Source organism: Anopheles aquasalis, chromosome 3 (genome assembly GCF_943734665.1).
Source record: "Anopheles aquasalis chromosome 3, idAnoAquaMG_Q_19, whole genome shotgun sequence".
In the NCBI taxonomy this organism is placed as follows: Eukaryota; Metazoa; Arthropoda; class Insecta; order Diptera; family Culicidae; genus Anopheles; species Anopheles aquasalis.
In genome coordinates, this window is record NC_064878.1 from 29451596 (window position 1) to 29467889 (window position 16294).

At 47.6% G+C, this 16294-nt stretch overlaps 1 protein-coding gene across 1 annotated transcript in view; it reads left to right on the forward strand.

The window, feature by feature from the left end:
- The window catches only part of LOC126575302 (protein embryonic gonad), a 77731-nt gene that overhangs the window by 19716 nt on the left and 41721 nt on the right, over positions 1-16294 (forward strand). The window contains exon 2 of the mRNA XM_050235932.1: positions 5870-5942. Coding sequence (XP_050091889.1) covers positions 5913-5942 — 30 coding nt within the window. The 5' untranslated portion in view covers positions 5870-5912. The remainder of the gene's footprint in view (positions 1-5869; positions 5943-16294) is intronic.

Here is a 16294-nt window from a genome sequence, read left to right on the forward strand (position 1 = left end):
CAAAATTGCAACCATTCGAATGGTATCCTCTTTAATTAGACGATATTTAACAAGACAACCTCCACTGCGATGCAGCTTTTGCAACTAAACTAAATTGTGCCTGCAATAAATTTAGAATGAAAAGATCCACCACCCATTGAATGCCATCCCTGCCGCATGCATGAAATAAAACGTAATCATTCCCCCTGGATCGCCCTGCCCGGCCTCGGCATGCTTTCCCTCGCGGAAGGAAACCAGAAATTTACCTCCCGAACAAAAAAAAAAGCAGAAAAAAGAAAAGAAATCCAAGCCAAGCACCGAGCACCGGGCGCACGCGTGTCTGTGTCGCGGTCGCTGGTACTGCCGCAGCCCAAAACATGGTCGTTGCCTGTCGATTTAAAATTATTAAAATTACTCCCGGCCAAGGTGTGGTCGTGGGTTGGTGGGGAGGGCCGGATCCGACCGTTACGAGGACCGGAGTGCAGTGCAGTGCAGCGCAGCCGGGGACCAGCAGCGACAGCTCGAGCTCAATTAGTTCCTGGGTGGTCGATCTCATCAACATCACGGCATTACGAGCGCATCGCGTCCCAGGGAGAACGCCAACGGGCGAAGGAGGAGAAATGAAGTCACCGATCCACCACCACCACCACCACCACCACCACTGGCACTGGCACTGGCAAGGGGTGCGGAAAAACGCAAAACAACCGGGCCCAGGGACCCGGGAGGACCGAAAATCAGTCTTTAAATGTGCAGTTTATGAGATCGAGCCGGCGGCGACGCTTTCGAGGGTGATTCCGTCTGCCTCTGCTCCGGCGATCGACGGACGTTCCGGCCACTTGCTCCGGTTTCCCCTCATCATCCGCTCTCGCTCTCTCTCTCTCTCTCTCTCTCTCTCTCTCTCTCTCTCTCTCTCTCTCTCTCTCTCTCTCCTTCTGTTTCTCATCATCCGGAACTACTTGAAACTAAAAAGGCTGCAGAAAAAACAGAGAGAGAGAGAGAGAAGCGGAGAAAACAAAGTCAAACAAAACCAAATCCAAACGACTTAAGACACGGGGACACGTACTTATGACGATCGTCCAGAGGCCCGGCGACGAAATCCACCACCGATCAGACTGCCGCCACCGCAATATGGCAAGTTAAAAGCTTTCCGATTTGTTCCATCTCAATCGCGCCGATTAATTCGAGCAATATGGCTCGAGCCGCGCTCGCCGCTCTGTTCGCTGGTGGCCCGATTTCCGATTCCCGATTCCGTCCGCAGCGAGCACTGAATGTGCGTAAAATTTCGTGTAATACCCCGGTGATGATCGGTGATCGGATCATGCCAGAGGAGGAATTGGATAAGTTGCTGCAACTTGTTTTCGCTTTTGGCGCACGTTCGCTTGATACCTGGTCCCGTCCTGGCAGATGCCTTTCCTTGCACGGCGACGCATCAAAGCAGTCCAGCGCACCGCAATTGTCAAATGTAAATATGCCAAGTCAAATACGGTAGCATAATGGGAGCCGGAGAGGGGAGGGGGGGCAGGGAGATCGACCGATGCTCAACTGGCGATAGTTCCGCATGGGAACCCTCGATCGCGCTGGGCCCCTCTGGATGGATGATCTGGCTCCAGCCGCACGATAAGGCATCCCAAACCCAGGGATCCCAGTGTGTGTGTTTGTGCGAGAGGCCACCCAGTGATAGCATCTGACACGGTGATTGTCGATCGTCGTCCTCTTCCTCCTCTTCCTGCCGGTCTTCTTGGAACGTTGCGTCGATCGTGCACCCGCGTCTAAACTCGGTTGTGTACTCGGACCGTATTTGCCCTCTCTCTCTCTCTCTCTCTCTCTCTCTCTCTCTCTCTCTCTCTCTCTCTCTCTCTCTCTGCACCACCAAGACCTTCGCCAAGTGGCCATCTGGGGTCTGGCCGGCCGGCCAGCCGGCCATTCGATCGAACTGTGACTATTGAAATGTCTCTTGCTATAAATGACATGGATTGCACCGGCCTCATCGCATTTGCCATTAATCTCGTGGCTTCTCTTTCTTTTCTTCACCTCCTCCTCTCTGCTCTCCTCCTCCCGGTGGGCATATTCGGTGAGCAGAGCGTGTGCGAGTGCGCGCGGCGTTTTGAAATTGAAATAAATCACTTGTCGGTCGGTTGGTCGGTGCTCGGCGTCCAATCCCTGCGTACCAGGCCACCGACATGACGCACACACATGGTGACATTGGTCACATAGACCCGCGGGGAGTGGGGGGGGGGCTGCCAACGGGACATCGCGATCGGCCAATCGGTGCAATCGGAACCACCGTGGCAGCAGTTGGGCGATCTCGCTGGACAACACGGACGCTGCGTTGCCAGTCCTCCGCACCCGTGCAGGCACGACACATCAATAGATAAATCATCCATTCATCATCTCATCTCGCGCGCTCGCCAAAGTAAACCAATCAAATAGCATTCAGGCGATTGAAACGATTGAAATTACTTTTATTATCTCGAATCCTCCTCCTCCTTCTGCTCCTTCCTCCTGCGAATGGAATATTCATGCTGGGAACTGCATCTCATCGGCGACGTCATCGACTCTCGGCACATCGTGTGCAGCAGCAGCAGCATTCAACGGCAGCACTGAAGGCAGCAGAGCAAGTCGCACAGAAGACAGATCATCGATTCGCCAGCAATCGATGTTATAGAGTTGTCGATGTTTAGGTTGAAATGAATTAATTACACCTCGAGCACATTACACGCCATCGTCCATCGGTCATCCCGTCCCGACGGACCGGAATCACTGTCTGCCTGTCTGTGTCTCTGTATGTGTGCTGTGGGAAAATGGCCACTCCGGCAACTCCGGGCACTAACCCCTTTTCTCGCGAGGACCCTCCGGACCCTCGGTTTCGGTCGGGCATGTCGAATTGTTTTGAGTGATTTATTGCGTGTGCTCAAAGTGCGTTCGGTTGTGTGTGTCTGTATGTGTGTTTAGCTTAGATTCACATGACACACGACATGCCAGAATAGGGGTGCCCATCGATGTCGACGGGGACTGATCTGGTTCAGGTAGAACCATTTAGCAGCGGCTACGTACGTCGGTAACAAGCGGCAAACCCTTTGCCTTGGCCCGAAGGTCCCCGCCAAAACGATGACGTTAGATGATGATGCGTGTCTTTTGTTTTTTTTTTCGTATGTGAGCCAGCTGCTGCCGGTCCTTGTGGCGTTTGCTGGTTTACATATTCATTGCAAATCATAAGTGTCGAGAGGTGACCAACCGAAGAGGTGTCGCAGCGCCCGGAGCCATCCAGTGCGACTCATAAACTGTCGTGTCCTTTTTTTGTTTATTCGCTTTTTTTAAACCTAGTTTGGGATCAAATCATTTGCATAGACCGATTCCCTTTACAATGATCCATCCTGTTTTGGGGTTTGTTTGAGCCTCAGAGCTTAGAGTCGAAGAAAGGGATTCCCTGTATCGGTCTTTACCTAAAACGAGCAACAGAAACAGGATCTGGTTTAGGGCCCAGCGACACGGGGCTTTTGACTTTGTGTACAGTAGAGAAGATCTGGATCTGGATCTGGAGAGCAAATCTGAAGCATACCTAATCGATGAATAATGCCGGAAGTTGACCATTGAGGGCCCGTGGAAGGGAGAGATGCGGCAGTGATGAGCAGGAGATGACGGAAGTGTTGACTTTTTATGACATCATTAGATGCGCCACGATCTCGCGTGCATCGCTCGGTTTAGCTCGGTTCTGCTGCTGCACGGCACGGGGTGATGATGGATGAAGGTTGGCCGGGTGCCTTGGTGGGTTGAAGGTTGTTAAGGAGCGCACAACGCAATGTCAAGTATCGCGTAATCGTGACGCTGGATAAACATTACAACGGACAAACGGTTTAACCGCGCACACAGCAACGCGCTAAGCGTTGGGCTGCGCTGGGGGAACTGAAGTGGCACTCGAGGAAGGAAGGTAGGCTGCTGTAGCAGCAGCAGCAGCAGCAGCAGCTGGGCGCCCTGTGCCACCGTGCCACGTTGCAATGCGCGGTGATAATTGGGTTTTTGTTCCGTTTCTCATCGCGGTACCCGCGGCGGCCGACGTCGGGGTACCCCGAAATGGTTTAATGATGATGCGACCATTAAGACGATTTACTAGTCACTTCATCTTGGTAATGTGGCGATGTGCATTTGGTCGGGAAGGATTGAAAAAAAAACTGTTATCCCAGCTCATCGTGAGGCTTTATGGATTCGAATGGTGGAATGAGCTGAGTGAAGAAGATGTGGTCGGAATAGCGTCGCCTTTGGTGCTAGAAGGAAAGAAGCTAGAAAAACAGTATCTTCTGTTGAGATTCGCTTACCATGAGATGTTTTTTCTTTGTTTTGTGGAATCAAGACGGTTAACGGATCAATATCCTACCACTGTTACGATTCTTAGTGCTTTGTCTCTGTCTGTCAAATAATATTTTAATTAGGAGAATGAATATATCATAGTTCATGCTTCTAGATATTGGTGTATTTCGATAGACATTCCATTTATCGTATGTATTGTTTTGAATTCAATTACATTTTTCGTTCTTATGGGTTCAAATTGATTCTACATTCCTCGGCTTTACGGTTGATGTCGTTCCTGGAGGAATTATTTGCTTACCAGGTGTTTGCATATGAAACCGACCTTTTTGATTTGCGAAAAAACGCTTTTTCTTGGAAAATGGAGACAATATTATTCTCCAAAGCAATGGCAATCGTTAGCTACACATTTTAACTATATCTTAGACAGTTTTTGGATGCGTTGCCAAAAAAAACGCCAATCAGTACCATTTTTTCAAAACCCATCCATTTTTTAAATTCTTCGTAAAAAGGGAGCGCTGCTCGGCCATTACCTGTCCCAATGATGCAAATGAATGTTCATTTGATAGAGTCAAGTCTGGTGAGTCTGCCGCAAGTAGTAATTGTTCCCAATTGTGGCTTTTACCGTGTCCTTGGCCGATATTCCGTGCGGTGGCGGTGCATTTTCATCCAGAAAAATAGGTCAATTTTGACGTTTTTGATATTTTGGTTGTTTTTTTTTTCAAGAATATCGGTCGAAATTGATTAATTGTTGCTTTTAATGATCATTAATAACCGTTTTGGCCAATAAGGCATGCAATTTGATGGCTTCTAACATTTTCGATGGTTAGTGGTTCTCTCATTTATATCCCTCCTTTTAAATTTTTAAACCGCACTTTGCGCTGTGTTTCAGTGAGAGCATGCCCACCGTAACCTTCAATAAAAGTTTGATGCGATTCGGCCGCCGATTTTTATAGATGGATGCAAAAAACCAACGATGTCGGCGAATAGCAGCTATTAAGAATGGAATTTGCCATTTTAATCGCAATGTAAATATTTGTTATAGTGTTAAAACTGCACACCGATTATGTTTAACGGATGCCTAATGAATAAAATAAAACACTTAGACTGACTTTACAGCTCCATTTGGCGTAGATAGAGCTTTAGAACGAAAAACTCGGTTTCATATGCATACACCGGGTATTTGGTGGAAACACAAAAGACTAAATTGATATCTCTGTTTTGAAAGGTTAGATATTGGTCAAATATTTATAACAAAAGGATGGACTTCGCCAACAGACGGGATAGTGAGCATCATCCGAGTGAAATCTTACTTTTGGAATCATCTCACATTCTCATATTCATTGTTTTGGTTTTCTTTTCTTACATCCTTGGTAAACAAAATACCCCCCGCTGATGTGGGACAATCTTATAAAGAAATAACAATGCAATGTCTCCCGCTGGTTTTCCAACTTTCCAATTTGTCCAATCTATAGATGCACTGTGCAGTGCAGAATCACCGAAACAATGGTGCAAAAACTAGCCTTCCGCTCATTCAAATGACCCACCGATTCTCCACCGATACTGACCGCCCGTTTCCTGTTTCCAGATTTCCCTTCGCGGCAGCCCCAAGTGCACAGAGCGGTTCGTTGATGTGTTTTCTGGCGGTGCTCCCTCCCAAGGTAAGTGCGTTCCATTCCGTTCCATTCCGTTCGGCACAACGACGGCTGTTACACGCACGCAATGCATGTTAGCACCGGCCTAGACTGGTGTGCAAGAGGGCGAAGATGCTTCCTAGTCCCGCATGATTTATTGACATCTATGTTCCGCATTTGCATACGGAATGCATGACTGAATGGCCATAACCCTTGGCCAGCGCTGGTGATGGTGTTGTGACGGCAGATGACAAAAGGAAAAGCGGAGGAAGGGCCCACAGCCGCCACCACCACAACCATTGGGCAATTATGACACTTACGCGCACACCGCGCGGCGACACGCAAGTCAATTATAATCAATGCCCGCCCGCCAGACCACGATGACCGGATGCAGATTTGGAAAGCCCGGTGCATCGGATGGTTGGAAATGCATTTTCTATGTTTTCACCACATGCAGCACTCCATGCGAATCTGTCTCTTTCTTTGGCTTGACTCGCTGCAGCAGGTTCTTGTTTGCATATGGCCGACCACATTGACCATTAACCGTGGAGCCAACCGAGGAAGGGCTTTTCGTTCCGATCGGTGACGACAAATTCTTGTCGAGCCGATCTGTGACCACCGATCTCACTTTGCGCTCACGGACGGTGTGACTGTGGGTCACTTTCCGCCAATTCGAAGAAGAAAAAGAAGAAGATGGGGCTGGCTGCCGCCGGACCACAAACTTCAATTAACACAATGCGGCAATTAAAGTGTGGCCACCACTACCGTCCGTGGTGCATCGGTGTGTGCGTAGCTTAGTGGGGAACACCATGCGGGAGCCCGCCAGGTGACAAAGGATGCCGGCGGCGACTTGTGGTTCGTCGACCGGTCGGTGCCGGTTAAGTGCGGATCGCAAGATGCGGCGGTCTCCATTTATGAATCGCCCAACAGCAGCAGCAGCGGCAGCAGCAGCAGCGCACAGTAACGCAAAAGCCACAAAGAATGACCACAGTGTGCGCGAGTCCGAGTGCGAGCACGCTCAATTAGTTCCATTTGCATTGTAAGACCAAAACAGTCTACGCGCGCCGTCGCACTATCGCAAGCACTTTGCCGCGGTTGACCTGCGTCGTCTGCGACTTTGCCGTCCCCGATTCGATCGTCCGCAGTCCGCGGGTGTGAAGAGTCTGTGTCTTCTAGGGCCGACCCCAAAGTGCCATCATCGTGCGGTACGCACACAAGACCCGAGCAAGCAGCAGGATTGTGGAGGTGGAGTTGGTTTTTTTGTCATCAACAGCAACAGCTCAGCGCAAACTGCACACACTTGGGCTTTGATGTCGCCCTTTCTGTCGCCATTTTTTTTTAATGGGAATTTTTACTGCGCTTCTCGCCTCGCCAGCAGCGCATCTATTGATGCACTGTCTTCGTTTGTTTGTGTTTGTATGCCAGTACTCGTGCGATGTGCCTAAGGTGGTGATGATGACCTAACCTCACCTTATCGTGTTACGCAACAGAGATAGAGAGAGAGAGAGATCACGGAAGGTGCGATCACCGTTCCGCAGGGGGTTTCTTGTGTTTTTTCTTGACATCTGTGCTGTGATCTCCAGCAACGATCTCCTGTGTCGAACGGTACGGTTTGATGAGAAGGTGGAGTCTTCTTCGGCGATACTGCGCTCCTGATCCAGTGTGCGCATCATCTGAGCTTCTCCTGGTTAGTGGATCGCTTGCACCTGCAGCGGAAACGAAGACCAAACTGGTGCCACTCGCTCAGTGACAGAGTGACGGACTGGGTCGTGGTGTGTCTATAGCTGACACCGCTCCTCCGCTCGCTTAATGCTAAACATATAATCCCATGCCATTTGCCAACCTGTTCTCCCCAAAAAGAAAGCAAGAGACGGGTGATCCAAGGGGAAGAGGGCGATTGTGCCATGCCCGTGCTGGCCGGCTACAGGTACACGTTTATGACCAGCGTCGCCAGCGGACGAATTTATAGCTGTCAACCTCAGCTCGGGCTCGATGACGACGACGACGACGATTTGCCCTTGCTGTTGTTGTTGTTGTTGCTGCTGCTCGCAGACCTCGACCATCGAGCGGACACCAGCGTGTGGTATAAAACGATACCCATTTACGCCCCAAAGATGCTCCAAACATTGCGACGAATGCGTCTCGGAGTCGGAGCTCGGGGAATGTGTCGTTTTTAGCGTGCTAATAAAAAGTTTGAGCTTTAAAATGCACTTTCCTGTTTGTCTGAGCGTGTGTGTTTCTGTGTGTATGCGGAGTCCTTGGGATTCCAAAGGGGCACACACTCGGGGGGATCCTGTTGAATTTGTATTCTTCGCTTCGCTTCGCGCTATTGCCCTGCCCTGCCCTGTCAGACCTGCCTCTGCTGCTGCTGCTGCTGCTGCTGGTGCTTGTTGGTGGTGTTAGGGCGTTAGTGGATGATTTGTGGTTCGATTGCGATTGCGCGCCGAGCGCGGTATGTCAACAGTTAAATGAAGTTAATTTAAGGTCGTTTGCTCGGGAAGCGACGGCGGCAACGGTGAGATAAATCTCACATAGTGATGTCAAGACGAGCGTTGACGCAAATGAAACCATCAACGGAGAGGGGGCAAGGAATTCGAACAAGCTGACGAATGTGGGTCGCATGCATTTTAGTTCCACGATGATGATATCGCGGTCAGCAATGCTTCAGAAAAGAATGCTTTGATGAAGTGATACTTCCGGTTGGTTTATATTTTTAATTCCGGATATTTGATGGATGGAAAATAATTACGCGTTTGGAACCGGTGGAATAGAGCAAGAAGAGGAGGTTCATCAAATGATTGTTTGCCGAATGATTGCTATTCTGATTTTGTGTATCCTTTTTTGTGTTGAATATTATGTACAAGATTTACTTCCTAGTCCATGTCGTGATTGACTTGAGAGAGGGTTCCATAAAGAGAGTTTTTCAGAATAGAGCACTTATCTTTTTATTGATTTTAATGCCTTGATCAGGATAGTAAGAACGCGCACGTTCAATGTCTTCTAAAAATGAATGGAAAACTCTTTTGCTACTATTAATAAACTATGGCGGAGAAATGAACTAGTTTGACTGATTCAACAATCTATTTGTGACTTTGAAGCTCAGATTAGCTTCTTCCATTCTACTCAAGTTGCGGGTGGCGGTGATGATATAGAGATAGTTAGTAGAAGACTCTCAGATTAGTTTAAGCTTACTTACGAATAGAGAATGCAGCGAATAAACCCAAAAAGGTCCGTTTTTGACGATTTTTTGTGACGTAACCATTCAATTTTATTTTTTTTAAACAAATAACATACTAATGTACAACTTTTGAAGATTAATTGTTATTATTTTAAGCAACATTCATTGAAAAATTAATCCGTGTCATCAAATTTAGGTTGGAGTATCGTCGCAAAGGTACTTTTTACGGTGCCCATCGTAGCGACACGCCGGGTCATTTGAAATACACAAATTGCTGTTCGTTTGAAAGATTATAAGTTTATCTAGGTATCCCAGGAGAGTGTTAGTTGATATTCCAGTTTTTCGATTTTTGGCAGATTTTTGAAGTTCAAAAAGTGATGCTTTTTGCGATTCTGCCAAAAACACGATCTTTACGTAATTGTTAAAAAAAAGTATCAACAATTTTAATGATATCTTGCCGGGGCTACCTGGCAAATGGTGTACAAATTATGTGTTACAAATTTCAAATCGATCGGCACAGTACTTTTTACGGCACGATGAACACCGACTTTGAAAACGATGGTTTTCGAAAACGGTTTTCAATGTAGCTGCCTGGAGCCTTGTATGAAACGAGAATGTTCAAAAATCTATAACTTTGTCAGTTTTTCTTCGATTGGCCCAAAAATTTTACACAATACCCTTAAAAGGATCAGCATTCAGGAAAAAATGTAAAAAATATGCGTCGCAAAAATATAAATACCGAAGACGCCCCTTAAATAACATCCACATTTGTGGTAACACAATCAGCGACCCTTTGGTAATAAGTTTTTAGCGTAATGTAGTATCAGATCGCACATACTCCTCTGAGTCTTGGACGTTGTTCTAATTTCAAGAGATCCTGTAACTCCAGCAGAAACCAAAAAAAGGTATAATCATAAAAAAAAATCCTGGAGTTTATTACAATGGAGAAACTAAAACAATTGCCCGACAACGACCAAAGATACTCATGGGTTTTAGGGCCCGATAAGTAAGAAAGCAATTACTAAGTTATAATTTCAATTTACGATATCAATTGGAAGATCCGACCACAGGTTGAACCACAGCTCGTAAGCAAAGCCGCTCGCAACAAAGGGGCTCGCACATGAATGCTCTCAAAAAAGGTGTATCCTAGACAAGCGCCCGGGCGGGGAGCGAGCCAGATGTTTTATTGATCTTCGCGACTTCACAAACACACCATCCATCATCCCCAGTCACACCAAAACCGGCATGGGTCATCTCGGTTGGAGGAGCAGAAGACCACACGATGATAATTCGCACCTGATTGCTCGATCGTTTATGTGGTTCAAATGTCTTTCGACCGTGACCATCGGTCCGTGATCGCGGGTGAGTTTGGAGGGGCCATTTCACGCCCCATTGCTCCGCACCGCTCCATCATTCCACCACTCCCAAGCCGAACCGAAACCAGACCAATGATACAATGAAAAATGAATAATTGCCCATCATCATGTCGAATTAAACCGCATCCAAATCTATAAAGCAGCTCCACCTCCGGGCTAGAAGCGTGTGGTAAATGATTTTAAACGATTCGCCCGGGCCCCTTTCACATTCGATATGACAGCGAGCGCGAGACGGGTTTTTGGCAATTTTCCAAAGCCTTTCAAGCATATAGACAACAACTTCTAGGTACACCAGATCGTAGCACGCCCGATCTGATCTGATGCTGCGTGAGTGCGCCCTGGCTTGGCTGAATGGCCGCCCTGGAGGCCGCACGCGCTCCGGTCGGTCTATTCGGTTCGGTTGCGGACCGACAAAGCCGCATGTAAATTATGCGCTCGCACGTGCCAGCTCCAAACATTGTCAAAGAGAAGCTAGCTAGATCAATCTCCGGGCCACTAAGGGGTGAAATAGGTGTGAAAAGATAAATAACTAATTTTATCCACTTCTTCTTCTGCTGCTTCTTCTTCTGTCCGTGATGGTGGAGGATCCCGTCCGGGGATTCGGTTCGGTTAGCGTGAAAAAAAACAGCCTTCCAACAAAATCAAGATAAATGGCCGACTTTTGGCTCGGACTGGACGACGCGTGACGGTGACGTGCCCGATCGATCTGGGTCCGAATTGTTGCGAGTGTCCGGTCGAGGAAACAAAGATGTCTGCGCAGAGGTCGCCGAGTGCGTGTCCAGAAGGAGATGCGACAAGGTTTACATGTCACGCAGCCACGCAAGCGCTCTCAATCATCGCTCGCGCGATCTGAACTCATCTCTCCACCTCCACGAGGTCGCATTACACTTTTTTTTTTTTGGGGGGGATCTTCTGGTCGCCCACGTCGTAGCACTTGCGTTGGTGCGCCCGACGAACGACGGTGATGATGGCCCTCTAGGTCGCCCACTTCAAGGGGCGCGCACCTCCGGACAAAAGAAAACGCGGCCAGTTTGTCCAGCGTAATTTAAATAATTTTATCAAGCTTCCATCGGTCATGTGCTTTTGGTGAAAAGAAGCGAAACTCCTTCCGCTCTCACTCTCTCTCTCTCTATGTAGGTGAATCCCTCACCCACCAGGAGGTTGGCTGCTACCTCATTCTGCGGTACCGATATCGTGGACCTCGGTAGGTAACTCGCTGGAAGTTGATTGAGTGCTTGCGATGCTTATGATTCTTCACTTGACAGGACTGCCTCTCGAGTGACCTGGCTTAATTTAGCGTGCGTACAGCATCGCCAGACACGTCATGCGAGGTGATCAGTCCGGTTCTCCGCCCTTGGGGGGAAGATGAGCAGCAGCAGCTGCCGCAGATGATGATGATGATGATGATGATGCTGTTGGCGGTTTCAGTCCTGTCCAGAAATGGTGGAGAGCTCCGGCTAGCTAGCAGGAGCACGTCCTTACATAAGTTACGAATTATCTGGGTCAGCAGATCAGACACGACGGATCGACGACTGGGCGTACGACTGGGTGTACTGACCGACTGCAATAATGCTCCTGATGTGGACCTCAGAAAAAGAACCAACAACTAAGGGCAACTTGGTCGAAACAAAACCGTTTGTTTCCGTTTTGCCGTTTTCATAAAACACGGGAGCTGATGCTGATGCATCGGACACTACTCGCTTGCTACTCGCGGGAACCCGCGTGAGGTCGTTGACAGAGAGTCACGTAAAAGTGAAACAATCCAAGATCGAGCGGAAGGGGGGCGCGAGCAGCCAAAACGGAATACAGAATTGTTGGTTGGTTGCCGGGTAAATAAAGAATTCGCGCAAAACAAAGATGCGAATGACCGCGGACCGTTGTTTTTTCTTTTCTCCTGAAAGAGTCACTCGGCTGAGGACTGCACGCAAAAAAGAAGCCAAACGGCCACGAGCTAAAGGAGAATTCGGAGCCGCTCCGCGTACAACGTTCACCTTCCGGATGTCCTTCAAGCTTACTGCTGGCCGCGGCTTCTGGCGAAACGCACGAACCGCGGCGTCGTCGTCGTCGTTGTCGGGGAGAAACAGAAGGCGTTAACCAATTAATGTTTTCAACCTACTGACTCACTGACTGATCTCGACGCATGACGATCACGACGACGACGACAACAACAACGAAGGAAAGTATCGCCATCAGGGAGGCGAGGAGCACAAGCACCCTGGGCCAGTTAGTTTGAAGCGAAACTCGTCACCAGGAGCTGCCGTTACCGTGTCCCCTTCCGTGCCACCATCGAGTGGACTCTTGGGACCGTCGCTCCGCTGTAATATCGTTTTAATTATTTGTTAACAAAAAAACACCCTCAAGCATTCCCGAAAGCCTCTTCCCTCTCTTCCTCCTCCCCCTTCTCCTCCTACAGTTGCACATGACCTGAGGTGGAGTAGTCCACGTTTTTACGATGTGCCAGGGGCAAAGATTTCAATCAGAAAATTGGTTTTTTTCGGCCACTTAAGGTCCGTGTATTGCGTGTCCGTGGTGGGGTGGCATTGATGCACACAGAACGTGATTTAATTTCGTTGCGTCGGTACGGTAGGTTATTTGGAGGGTTTTTTTTGGCATCCGACGCCCAAGCATTACATGCGGTTGTATGCTTTTGGATGTACAACGCTTTTGCATTACGCAGGATTTCTTTTAACAGTAATTTAAGGACATTTACCCGGGCCATCTTGCTATCCCTCAGGCGAGAAAAATGTGTACTTCTCTTATTTGTTTAGTGTATTAATGATTTTAAGATTGTTTTTGAAATTTTTCCATGGGAAAATATTTTCAGACGCGACACTTCTCTATTCATTAGGCGATCAATTAGGTCCACAAGGTCAAGTAGCTAGGCAGATGATCATAGTATTGAGAAAATAACCTCAATTAGTTTGCATTACTTAAAAGCAAACAAACACAACAAGAGAAGAGCAACAAGCTTGCAACTTCGGATATTCTACTGACAGCTTTGATGCTGCCATTCTGATTAGGAATTGATTAGTTTGGGGTGATATTTATCCACAAAAATAATCAATGGACTGATACCAGAATACTTAAGAGTCATGATACTCATCTCTTTGTTATTCGAAGGAATATAGGTTTGTAATTAGCCCTCCTCCTATTCCTTTAATTCCTAATAATTCTTCCAGATATCACAAACAAATCAACAAATCCCATTTAAAAAAATGCTCGATTTTGTATGAGGTTGGCTGCGGGGAAAATATTCATTACTTTTATTAAAATTATGTAAAGTTTGTGACATAGAAGTGAATTTTATTTATTCCAACAAGTTACAAGAAAGAACGTTGTTGGGGAAAAATACTTGACTATCATAAAGATATCACGAAGCACTCAATCCTTTTTGGGGAATTTAAGGTGTCCCATCATCATTATTATCATCATCATCATTATCATCATTATCGGAAGGCAATCACGGCAATGCATCTCCGATATTTCGAGAATTGCAAAGCGATTCCGACCCATCTGGTTCAGGGCTTTGCTCGGACATTCGGGTTTACTCGATTACTTTGTTGCCGTACCCTGGGTCCCATACCCAGGTATGCATTATCCTTGGGCCCAGCTTCTCGTCAGCTGCACCACGAGTACGCAAAACGTTACACCACCATTGACACCAACGTCATGACCTGCATCATCTCCGCTGCTGCTCCTCATCATCATCATCATCATCATATGGTTATGTGATCAACCCAGTGGTTGCCCTCGCCACGTCTCCGGTCCGGTAATAAACATGTTTTTCCTTTTTTCGCACGAGCATAATCAAGCACCTGGACGCGTTAGCCACAGCGCAGTTCGGGCCTTCGACTCGAGCCGTCTCGAGGGCCTGGAGGGTGGCTGCACACACGAGCTAGCTGCTGGTCGTTTTGTACGAATCACAACACCCGAATCTAAATTATTTGTTTTTACAGCGGCGAGCGCTGGCTGGCTGGCTGGTGAGATTTTCACCAGAATCTCAATCACACTTCACCACGGTGCTCAACCACGGTACGGTGGGTGCGTACAGCTGGCGTACATTCGAATCCGCGCCAATCGCACACCGATCCAATCCGCTAACGAGCGCCACCGCGCCACCAGAGTGCAGCAGAAGGTGTTTGCATCTTTTCCCATCACTTCGCGATGCGGCACTGCATGGATGGCACAGGAAAGGTAGCACCGGTTATGTCGGCGAGTAATGAGTGATTGGGCTTTGGAGTGCGAGCGCGCGGCATGAAGATTATAGCGTCCATCCACAGTCGTTAGCACGCGGGGAGAGCTCCATGAAGGTTTGTTGTGGCCCCCGGGGGGGCACCATAGGCCGTGTGAGTCTCGAGTAGGATTAGGAACCATCTCCTAACTGTTGGTGCCAATAATCGAGACAGATGTCAATGAGAGGGCCTGGTATACCTGGGGCATAGGCAGTGCGTATGTGTCGAGTAAGTTATTAAGGGGTAGTGTTTTCGTTCGATCCAATCGATGCCATGGCATCCACGCTGGAATGCAGAATAGGATTGTAACTGAATACCAGGTCACTTGTATAACCGACTGTTGAAACATCCATTTTTTCACCAATACGCTTTCGCTTTTTACATATAGAGACTATAAATATCGAATTTGTAAAAAGTGAACTTTTTACAATCCATCAATCATCGTGGATATCTCTCGCTCTACATTCACGGTGATCAGCTGGCAAGCGAAATTAGCACCGAATGCCACACATTTTCACAGCCAGATCAATAGTTTCCCCTTGCGAATCCTAAACAATATCCTAGGAGCACATCATCATTAATCAACACGGTTTGTTTTTTTTTTCTAGTGAAAGTATCCTGTTGTGAAAGAACTACGAAAGTTCAAAGGAAGCGTTGGGAAACGGTTTGTTCTTGCGGATCAATACCACATGCTGACACAGGGGTCCCGGTCAATTGTCGGGTGTCGGGTGTGCATTCCGTTTTTTCACTCCAAACCATTCGGACTGGTGCGAACATAACGATCTTCGGTCATTTGTTTGGATAAATATTATCATCTTTGTGACAATTTCAATTAATCATGTCGGATCACACTGGGCGATATGTTGATACAATCTTCCGTTGATCGGCAAATGTTTATTCAGGACGAAGCAAGTCGTCTGTTCGTATACGCTATATAGGTCAAATTGACAATTAATGTAGATAAACAGTAGATAAGGGAGATCTAAATTACCCTTTAGCACCTAAACTATGGCCACATAAACCGGTAAATTATCTGAGCCATCTCGTTCCCGGTAATGTCACATTCCCGCAGAATAAGTCTATTACCCGGAATTGATACAGCCCCATTTTAAGGCCGGCTAATTTAGTAATGGATTTATCGGTGTACAAAATCGTCAGAGATCCATGATCCAACGTCGCGCGGATACCGGATGCACACATCATTAGCTCAGATTACTCAACATTAACCATCTCATTTTCCATCGTGTGTTTTGCTCTCTCTCTCTCTCTCTCTCTCTCTCTCTCTCTCTCTCTTTCTCTCTCTCTCTCCATCGTAACGGCTTGATTCGTTGGTCCACCGGTCGACGCGCGAAGATTCACTTCCACACCTACGGGAGGGATCAGCATGTATATAAATTATGTCTTCAAAATGGTACGAAATGCGCGTTAAGCCAATTTACGAGACAAAGATAGTGGGCCAACTCCCCCGAAAAAACTCCCCCCTCTCCAGGATGACGGTGTCTCAATCGGAAACCATTTGTCACTGCGCTTGGGATGTGCTTTTTTGGATTTTTTTTATTGTTTTGTTTTTTTTTTCTGTGTGCAGCGATCCAG